This window comes from Microtus ochrogaster, unplaced genomic scaffold (genome assembly GCF_000317375.1).
Source record: "Microtus ochrogaster isolate Prairie Vole_2 unplaced genomic scaffold, MicOch1.0 UNK50, whole genome shotgun sequence".
NCBI lineage: Eukaryota > Metazoa > Chordata > Mammalia > Rodentia > Cricetidae > Microtus > Microtus ochrogaster.
The window spans coordinates 1,033,364-1,043,321 of record NW_004949148.1 but is presented as its reverse complement, the minus strand read 5'-3'; the positions used below and the strand labels follow the sequence as shown (position 1 = coordinate 1,043,321).

General features: G+C 44.6%; 1 protein-coding gene across 1 annotated transcript; it reads left to right on the top strand.

Moving 5' to 3' along the window:
- The first annotated feature begins 1,295 nt into the window (after positions 1–1,295).
- On the top strand, positions 1,296–8,349 carry Arhgap36 (Rho GTPase activating protein 36). Its single transcript, XM_005369523.3, has 12 exons — positions 1,296–1,630; positions 2,831–2,896; positions 3,364–3,590; positions 3,816–4,008; positions 4,226–4,281; positions 4,628–4,778; positions 5,301–5,449; positions 5,584–5,760; positions 5,967–6,064; positions 6,190–6,296; positions 6,745–6,924; positions 7,134–8,349. The coding sequence occupies exons 1-12, from the start codon at positions 1,345–1,347 to the stop codon at positions 7,247–7,249; spliced, it is 1,806 nt and encodes a 601-aa protein (XP_005369580.1). The 5' UTR covers positions 1,296–1,344; the 3' UTR covers positions 7,250–8,349.
- Positions 8,350–9,958: the final 1,609 nt, after the last annotated feature.

The following is a 9,958-nucleotide window of genomic DNA, read 5'->3' as shown; positions in this document are numbered from 1 at the left end:
ACAAACTGTTATCTTTCTGTCTCTGTCTCTGTCTCTGTCTTTGTCTCTGTCTCTCTCTGTCTTCTTCCCCCTCCCCTTGACCCTGTCTCCAGGCAGACTTAGGCACTACTTTCTCCTTTCTGTTCTCACAGTTCTTTGTTTATACCTTTGCCAGCTACCATATCAAAAGGTTTTATAAACTGTTGCTAACCTGTCTATGGTTTTCACTGCACTGTACAGTCTTTTATGAAAGGAGCAGTATCACAGTGGGCAGCAAATACAGATTTGTTTTTTCTTTTAATAAATGACTGAAAGAAAAAATGGGTAATAGAAGATGTGAGAAAAGATGCTATGTAGGGTCCAGGGAGGGCTCCACTGAGGGGTGTGAAGCCTGAGCACAGCATCAGTTAGAGCCATGGAGGAAGGACATCTAAAAACACTTTTGTCATTACATTAAGACAAACTTCACTGTGATCACTAATTCTGTTTAGAGTCTCACTAGAGATGATCTAGAGATGAAGTTTTTTTTTCATAAAAGTTGATTCCCCTCCCCCAGGGAATGCAACACAATCAGATTTATTAAATGAGAAAAAGTAAAAGCAAACAAAATACTGCCACTAAAGACTATTTGTTAGAATTTAGGGGTATTTGTTTTAGTGTTTTATGCATGTTTTTCTTTACATAAAGGTGATCATAACTTCCGCATTTTGTATTTGTTGTTGAAAATCTCTTTATAAGCATCAATATATGGTTGCATCATTTTCCATGCTATTTATTACATAATATATATAACTAACCTCATTACTGGGCTAGTTTTTTTATTGGATGGTTCATTTGTATATGATGTTTCCTGTCTGTAGCAAGATTTCATTAGAATAGATTCCTAGAAGGAAATTACTAGGTCAAAAGGTCTGGGGACAAATTTTGGCTTCAGATCCATGTGTCCAGTTTGTCTTCTGAAAGAGTTATTTAAACTTAAAATGCTCCCAGATTGGGTAGATGCCTCCTATCTATCTAACCCAGACAGCTTTAGGGCATCATCATGAAAAGAAAAATTATCAGTGCTCTAATTAGTTAATAGAAATTATTATGTTTTATTGTTGTATCAAAGTGCTTTGAAAAAAAATACAAGATTACTTGGTTTTTAAAAACCTGTTTTTTTTTATTTTTGTTAGTTTTTTTCCTCTTTTCTGAACTGCCTATCAGTTCAGAGCTGGGTTTTTTTTCAAGTTGCGTTTGCTTCTCCAACTCCCCTTGAATAAGCTAGTAGAGACAGCCCAGCTTGAGAGTGAAGCCACCTCCCAGTTTTCCCTCCCTCTTTACCTCTCCCCCACAGTTCCCTTCACTAGGTCCAGTGACAGTTGGATGATACAGTCTTGGTTTCCATCTGATTCCAGAATGGGTGGCTGCATCCCTTTTCTGAAGGCAGCAAGGGCACACTGCCCCAAAATCATGCTTCTTTTGCTGTTGTTGTCTGCCTTCATTTATTTAGTGAGCGTCCTGGGAGGAGACCCAGGACAGAACCCGGACGGCACGATGGACATGGTATCCATACACAGCCTCTCCGAGCTGGAGCGCCTGAAGCTGCAAGAGACTGCTTACCACGAACTCGTGGCCAGACATTTCCTCTCTGAATTCAAGCCGGACAGGGGTGAGCTATACCCGGAGTGTGGCGTCCTCGCTTTCCGGCGAGTAGACCCCCGGGCGGGATGGGGCAGATAGGAGGTCCTGGAGGGTGGGGGCGTCTCATAACGGGGTCCCTGGCCCCCCGGGAACGGAGGAAAAGGGAGTTCAAAACTATCTGTAGAATTTTAGAAGAGACTCCAAAGATTAGTTGAGTAGTCGAAGCCTGGGGTTTTGAGGGGACGGTAAGCCCGGTAAGACCGAGGGCAGGTGCAGACACTGGGCTCACCAGGTGTAGTGGGAAAATCGGGCAAAGAGGGACCTAGGCTCAAAGGGGACACTTTAAAAAAGGACTGGGACGGGAAGAGACTGCTCGGTGGGGAGAGATAGAGACAGTGGGAAAGAGGCACAGAGAGACGCGCCAACCCCCGTAAAGAGCTGGAAGGCGCCGCGGGTTTGGGATTGGCAGCGGTGCGCTCGGAGCGCAACCAGCTCTGCTGGCTGCGGGGAAGTCAGGGGACCAGGCACAGGACCGGATCCCAGGGCTCGGAAAATCTCAGGGGTGCGCACAGATTTGACTGCAGGCTATAGGGGAGGTGGGAGATGTGGAAGATGTTCGCGAAGCTCGAGGGGCTCTCCCTTAAGACTGGGAAGTGTAGGGGTGGAAGTCACGTTAGCCAGGCGCGCACCTCTGGCGCAGCTTGAACTGGGTGAAGCAAAAAGGCAAGGAGACCCCGCTGGTAGTCATCACTGCGGGGGTTTGGAGCAGAGAAACAGCCAGGTATCGCGGATTCTCTCCCCGCAGCATAAGGAGCCGACGGCAAATCTGCGCGTGAGCGCTTCCGCAGTAACTTGGCGACCCTCACCCGTGGTGGCGCTGCAGGCAGAGCCCCTCCCCTCGCCTGTTGCATGATCCGAGCGCCTCTGAGCTTTTGAATTTACGTTTTAAGTGTTGTGCTGAGAAATTATTAGTTCATAACACGATGCATCCAGCTCATTAAACTGATTAGGTTAAATTTTTGCAATCTTACATGTGCTAGGTAGGACAAATCTTGTTGTCAAGAGGGGAAACAGAGGCTGGGGAAAAGCAAAAACACTTTTCTTGGGCTGGACAGCTTCCCACTCCACCTCCCCATCCTGCAGATCAATTCATTGCGATGTTTTAGTTACTTATCACTTCCTATATGAATGTGAATGTATATGTCTTTTCTTTTTTTCCTTTTCATAGCTCTACCCACAGGCCGTCCAAACACCCTGGAGAAGTGGTTTAAGACTCTGAGAGGACAGGAGAGGGGTGAGGGGGCTTTTTTCTTTTCCTTAGGAAATAAATAAAAGACAAAATCCCCCCTGGTCGTGTGTCCCTGCGTACTGTATTCTTGCTAATGCTTATTGCTTCTGAAGACTCTTCCTCTTCGTCCCAGAAACCCCGCCCCCCCAGGGTTGCATCAGAAAATGGAGGAATAACTGCTTGCTCCTGCCTTAGCTTCCCTGTGGATGTACCCCAGATAGATCTCCCTCATTGCTTCAAGGTGGTCAAACACTGGCAAATATAGGCAGGGATGAGACCTTCAGCTACGTCGGGGTAGCTGAGTAATGTTGAGTCATCTTTAACTATTTCAGGGTCTTGCTTCCCAGGGAGGGGCGCTGTGGGACTCGGGGGAGGGGTTGATTATTGATGAGTGCTAGGAAGAGTACCATAAGCCCATGTAGCCCACCTAATACAAATGCTGCGGGTCTTTGACGTTTCTCATTCTTTCCCAGCCGCGTCTCTCAAGACCTTTGGCGTCCGCCTGGAAGAGGCGCTGGTCAATGAAATTACCCGCCGCAAGCACCTTGAACTGATGGCCGCAATGGAGGCTGAAAATGCCACAGGTTCCGGCCATCGGGGAAACGCGGTGCAAAGGATGTTTGGACGCATGCGGCGCTTCTTAGGTCACAGGAGGAATGAGCCCATCCTGCCTACAGAGTTCACTCGCCGTGGTCGTCGAGTGAGTTCAGTCTTAGAGGTTTCAGGCAAGGGGCCCTTTGTGGAGAGGAGTAAAAGCTTGTGTCCTTATGGTGTCCTTATGGTGTGGAGACTGAACAGAAATAGAAGGAGTGGGCTCGTCTTACCACAGAGAGATTATCAGGTTCTGAATGTCAGGCAGAACTCAGGAAGGTCCCAACGAATGCCCCTTCTCCTCCATTTTAAGATAATCTGGATTTTCCCACAGGGTGCAGTGTCTGTGGATAGCGTGGCTGAACTGGAGGATGGGGCCCTGCTGATGCGGACCCTACAGCTCTCCCGTCATTCATTTCCTATCGGGCAGCGCCTTCTGGGATCCAAAAGGAAGATGAGCCTCAACCCAATTGTTCAACAAGTCCCCCAGGTTGTTGAGACTTGCTGCAAGTTCATTGAGGAACATGGTAAGGAAGCCATATTACAGTTAAATCAAGGAAGGCGACAACTAAAGGGAAAGGGAAGAATGTTCTAGAAAGGGAGAGAGAGAAGCAAGAGGATGGAGGGCTTGAATAGACTTCCCCTGATGTCACTGAAAGTTGGGATGCAACTGCTAAAGGAGAAAAAGGGAAGCAATTGGAAACAAGGGTCATAGATGCTTAGAACTCTGATCTCTTCTTTCAGGGTTAAACTCCGTGGGGATTTTCACCATTGAGTACTCCTTCCAGAAAGTGCTTCAGGTAAACTGACTGTATTTGCATGTTTGTTCTTTAGGTAAGAAAAGGAAGAGAGGAATAAAGGCTCTCTCATAGACATAGGGTAGTGGCATGATTGATGGGGGGGAGTAAGATCTTCTTCTTCTTCTTTTTTTTTTTGGATTTTTTGAGACAGGGTTTCTCTGTAGCTTTTGGTTCCTGTCCTGGAACTAACTCTTGTAGACCAGGCTGGCCTCGAACTCGCAGAGACTCCTAGATACACAACATTGCCAGCTGTCTTCACTGAAGCTTTTCACTTCTTGAATAACTGTTCAAGACCAAGACTATGGTGGGAAAGGCAGACTTTTTACATCTTCTTTCCCCTTTTTAGCTCCGAGAGTTATTTGACAATGGTATGGACATTGAACTGAATGACAGCGTGAATGTCCATGATGTGGCTGCACTCCTCAAGGATTTTTTCATTGAAATGAAGGACTCCCTGCTGCCTGATGATCTGTACATGAATTTCCTCCTGACTGCAAGTGAGTCTTCTGCCCCCCCTCCATTGGTGTTGCAAGAAAAAGAAGCAATACACAAATCTAGGGAGCATAATGAGAGAACTCAATTTATAGGAGATTCATGAATCTAGGGTAGAATGAACATCAGAATATACATACCTCTCCAGAATACAAATTCATTATTTGTTAATGAAAATAAAAGTTAATAAAAACCCTCTCAAGGTTTCTTTCTGTGTCTCTTGCTGCTCCCTTATGAATCTATTGCTTGGAAATTTCTCTTAAGCTTCTGGAGGTTGTTAATTGTGCCCTCTCAGGGCAAAGAAGAACCAGGCTCTATAGAGATTTGACTTTGACTTTGAGGTTGAGAAGGGCACTTATTTTCAGAGGCCCTGATCTCAGTCAGATGTCTTGGAAGGAAGCAAAAGCATGTTTCCTGGGTACTGCCTCCACAATCACCAGCAATCATGAGGCAGAAATGTGTCACCTTTGATATCAGGCTGCTGCCAAGACTAGCCCTCTGAGCCACCCTCATTTTCTTTCCTGTAGCTCTGAAGCCCGAGGATCAGGTTTCTGCCCTGCAACTGCTGGTCTACTTGATGCCGCCCTGCCACAGCGATACCCTTGAACGTCTACTGAAGACACTGCACGAAATCACTGAGCACTGCGAAGACTCCATTGGCCCTGATGGACAGCTGGTAAAAATTTGTTGGAAAGCATAGTGAAATAATTGGTTGTAAAGTGGGTAAAGAGAGAAAACCAACAATAAAAAAATACATTATCTGAGAAGCTTCTAGTGCTACGTCAAGGTTGATCACACTTCCTTTCCTAGGTTCCAGGTAACCGAATGACTTCCAACAACTTGGCCTTGGTGTTTGGATCTACTCTCCTGAAGAAGGGGAAGGTGGCCAAGAGGGAATCCAGGAAGATAAAGTTGGGGATTGATCACTATGTTGCATCTGTCAATGTGGTCCGTGCCATGATTGATAACTGGGATGTCCTCTTCCAGGTAAGCAGAGTTTTAAAATATACTTATTCTACACATTCCTCTTCTGTTCACAGGATAAGGGAGAGTTCTATATGTATAACCAAGTCCTCTATTCTAGAAATTCCTTCCATATCTGCTTATCACATTGCCTTCAGTCCCAAACACCTAATAAAGAGGAGTAAAAATGAGAAGGAATATACAGTTAAGGTTACTATTTTTACCTCCAGGTGCCCCTCCATATTCAGAAGCAGGTTGCTAAGCGTGTGTGGAAGTTCAGCCCTGAAGCACTGGATTTTATCAGACGCCGGAATCTGAGGAAGATCCAGTGAGTGTGGTTTTAACTTCTGGGTTGTTTATGTTTAACCTATAGGACTTACAGAGCCATGCCATCTTGGTTTTAATCAACTTTGGGGCAAACATACTAACTTTTTCAAATTTCTTCCCTTTTAGGAGCGCTCGCATAAAGATGGAAGAGGATGCTATGCTTTCTGATCCAGTGGAAAACGTTACTGAAGCCATGGCTGCTGTCCTTGCCCAGAGCCCGCCCTTTGATGAAGGTCAGTTTCCTTCTAGAGATCAGATCTCTTCTAAAAGTCATGCCCTTCCCAAAGGTCAGTCCCTTGCAGAAGGCTAGGCCCTTCAAGATGACCAGGTCCTTGCTGAAGATGAGCCCCTTGAGGAAGGAAAGTGAATCCTCTGAGAATAATATGTCTGTAAATGAAGAGTTAGTATTTGAATATTTCAGGGAGGGAGTAGTTTAGGGGAAAGTTCAGGGTCTTGAAATCCCACATTACCTAGATATTCATGGCCCACATCTTGAGGGTATATGAGAGCTTGATGAAGAAGGTGATGGTGAGGATGAGGAGGGTTCTGGTAAGAATGACGATGACATCTTAAATTTTGATGGCCTACCACCCACTGAGGATATTCTAGAACTTGATGAAATCCCAGAACTCATTGAGATCCCAAACTTTGAAGAATTACCTTGTTTTGATGTGGTTCCAGGTCCTGAAGAAACCCCAGATGTGGAGGATATCTTGAACTCTGGAGACAACCTGAACTATGACTTCGATGAAGGACAATATTATTATTATTATAATGACCTACTGGACCTTGCAGAGGTTCCCTATCTTGATGTAGTTCCAAACAAGGAAGATGACAAATCAGACGCTGATGAAATCCCAGGTAATGATGAAACCCCATACAGTAATGAAGTCCCAGATAATATAAATGCCCCAAGTAATGATGAACATGTTAAATGGGAGTGAATTTACTTGCTCTGCCTTTTGCCTTCTATCGTATTTGAAATTCAAAACTAGGTGTTGGTGTGTTAGGTTGTGTGCAAAGTATAAAGTCCAGAAACATAAGAAGTTAACATTGCTACTATTTTTCAGGTTCCTCTGAGGAGCCCACTGTGCCTCCCACCACTGCCAGTTCCCATGACAATGAGGAAGAAGAGGGTAACCCCCAGGAGAAGGGGGGCAAATCTGGCAAAGGCTTTTCTCCTTAGATCTTTTCCCTCCCTTAAGGTGCCGGACAGGGGAAAGGGGGGGGGGTAGACCTGGAATGCCACAGGAAACATTCAGGAGTCTTGAAGACAAAGACTTGAGGGTAAGAAGGAGTTCCACCTGATGCTCGGGTCAGGATGGGAATTCCAAATACACTGCCAGCCCCATTCCTGGGGATGCTTGGTATCTTCAGCTGGTAAAAGCAGAGATAGTTCTGCATCATGCCCAGGCTCCCTGGTGCTACCTTACTTCTCTTTTACCCCTGATCCAGGCTTTCTCTCACTACAGCCCCCTTCTTTAATTGATGTTACATTTGTGATAAACATCTGTCCCAGAGAAGCTCACAAATCTCGAGGTGCTTTCCCTACCCCCACCACAGGGGATTGCATGCTTTTCCTGACTTTCCTATTCTCTTCCCCAGAGCTCACTGGAAAGGCCCTCAAGAGGTGTGTTAGAGCGTTAGGTCAGCCTACAGACAGCTGAAAAACAATTAATGCTAAACTGTGTCACACCAACTCACACATACCCGTGTCCCTGCAGCAATTCCACTGCCTCAGGATTTTCCCCCTCAAATTATTTAGACCAATGGCTCGTCAAAGAGCCACTCCCAAAATTCTGTGCAGTGTTGCTCATGACATGCCAACAGGGAAATCTCAAGTATAAGCCTAAGTAGCTTTTCTGGGGTCAAAAGTTAGAGGAAAAAAATAGATTTTAGTCCTGAACATGTTTTAAAGACAGCGAGTGTTCACACCCTTGTTGTCAGTAAAACAACTAGCTAGGCACAGACATAGTTCCAAGTAGTCAATGCAATCTGATTACAAACTTTCTTACCTATCGTCTCCGTATTTCCTCTATGCAGGACGGTACAAATTTGGGGACTTGCTCTGGTAAAACATAGATATGGGTTATGTATGACATCCAAATTATAACTGATATTTATGGGTAACAACTGCTAAGGTCCTTAGAATGAAGAATGTCTTGTATTGAGGGATAGAAACTGATCATACAATGGATAACAACCACAGAGCTCGAAGATTTGTGATTGTTAAAACTTCTCTGGCATTTCATCATTAATAAACATCTGTATTGTGTCAGCAGCATATTCATGGTGTACAGTGTGTTTTTTTCTCTTAGAATTTTGGGGGTGAGTTGGGAAGCTCTAAGTGGTAATCTAAAGGGAAAAGGAATAAAGAAGAACAATGAAGGGGAGGGGTTGATATGAAATGGAAACAAGGAGATGACAATATAAAAAGGAGAGGGGATAGGGAATAAAGAGGAGAAGTGAATGATATGAGAAGGAGAAGAGGGGATGGGAAATAAAGAAGAGAAGATGACATGGGATAAAGAGAATGATGGGGGATAAACAGGGTATGACATAAAATAAAAGGAAAGATGATGTTGGATGAAGAGGAGGAATGATATGGGATGAGGGAGATGGGTGATGGGGAATAAAGAGGAGATGCCATGAAATAAAGGGGAGAGAGAATGGTTAATAAAGAAGAAGTGATGATATGGGATAAAGACTCAGAGGTGGTGAAGAATAAAGAAGAGGGGATGCCATGGCATAATATGAAAGGATGATGGATAATAAAAAGGAGGGGATGACATGGTATAAGGGGAAGGGATGATTGTAGATAAAAAGAAAGGGATGACATGGTATAAAGGGGATAGATGACAGTGGATAAGGAAGAGGGTATGATATGGGTAAGGAGGAAAGAAGATAAAAAATAAAGAAGATGGAATGACATGGGATAAGGGGGTGATCAGGAATAAGAATGAGGGACATATAAGGGATGGATGATGGAGAATAAAATGGAAGGAAGGTGGGCAACATAGGGGAGGGGATGACAGGATAATGGGGAGGGTTGATTGTAGATAAAGATGAGACTATAGCATGGGCTTAAAGGAAAAGATGGTTGATAAAGAGGAAGGGATGAAATGGGTTAAAGGGGCATACGGAGGGTACAGCATGGGATGAAGGGAATAGATAATAGTGTATGAAGAGAAGGGAATGATATAGGATAAGGTGGAAGGGTGGTGGGGAACAGAAGGGAGATGGTATGGGATAAAGGGGAGGCACGATGGTGGGTAAAGAAGACAGGGTGATATAGGGTAAGAAGGAGAGGTGATGGAAAATAAGATGGGTTGACATGGGGCAATGGGGTGATCAGGAATAAGGAAGAGGGGGTGATGGCATAAGAAAAGGAAGATGGGAAAAAGAGGAGAGGGTAACATAGGATAAGGGGGAGGGGTTATTGTGCATACAGATTAAGGGGTGGCATGGCAAAAGGGGGTGATGTGGAATAAAGAGGAGGGTATGATGTGGGATAATGAGGAAGAATAATGCAATAAAGAAGAGATGACACAAGTTAAGGAGGAAGGATAATGAAGACTAAAGAAGAGAAGATTAAATGAAATAAAGGGGAAAATAATGGAGAAAAAGAGGAACAGATGACATGGGATAAGAGGAAGAAGTGTAAATATGAAGGTATGATGTGAGAAAAAGAGGGAGATGATTGTGAATAAGGAGGGGAGTTGGTATGGGATAAAGGGGAGAGATGATGGTAGATAAGGAGGAAGGGATGATGTGGGGTAAGGAGGAAGGGTGATGGACAATAAAGTAGAGGGAGTCTCAAGGGATAAGAAAGAAGGGTACTAGGGAGTTAAGAGTAAAATATGACATAAATTAAAAGAGGAAGTGGTAGGCAATG

What these genes read in the sequence shown, in the direction of transcription:
- Arhgap36 (XM_005369523.3), top strand. Translation starts at nt 1,345, where the DNA reads ATGATACAGTCTTGGTTTCCATCTGATTCCAGAATGGGTGGCTGCATC. An exon ending in TCACTCGCCGTGGTCGTCGA is followed by an intron (nt 3,591 to 3,815) that starts GTGAGTTCAGTC and finishes ATTTTCCCACAG; the next exon opens with GGTGCAGTGTCTGTGGATAG. An exon ending in ACTGGGATGTCCTCTTCCAG is followed by an intron (nt 5,761 to 5,966) that starts GTAAGCAGAGTT and finishes TTTTACCTCCAG; the next exon opens with GTGCCCCTCCATATTCAGAA.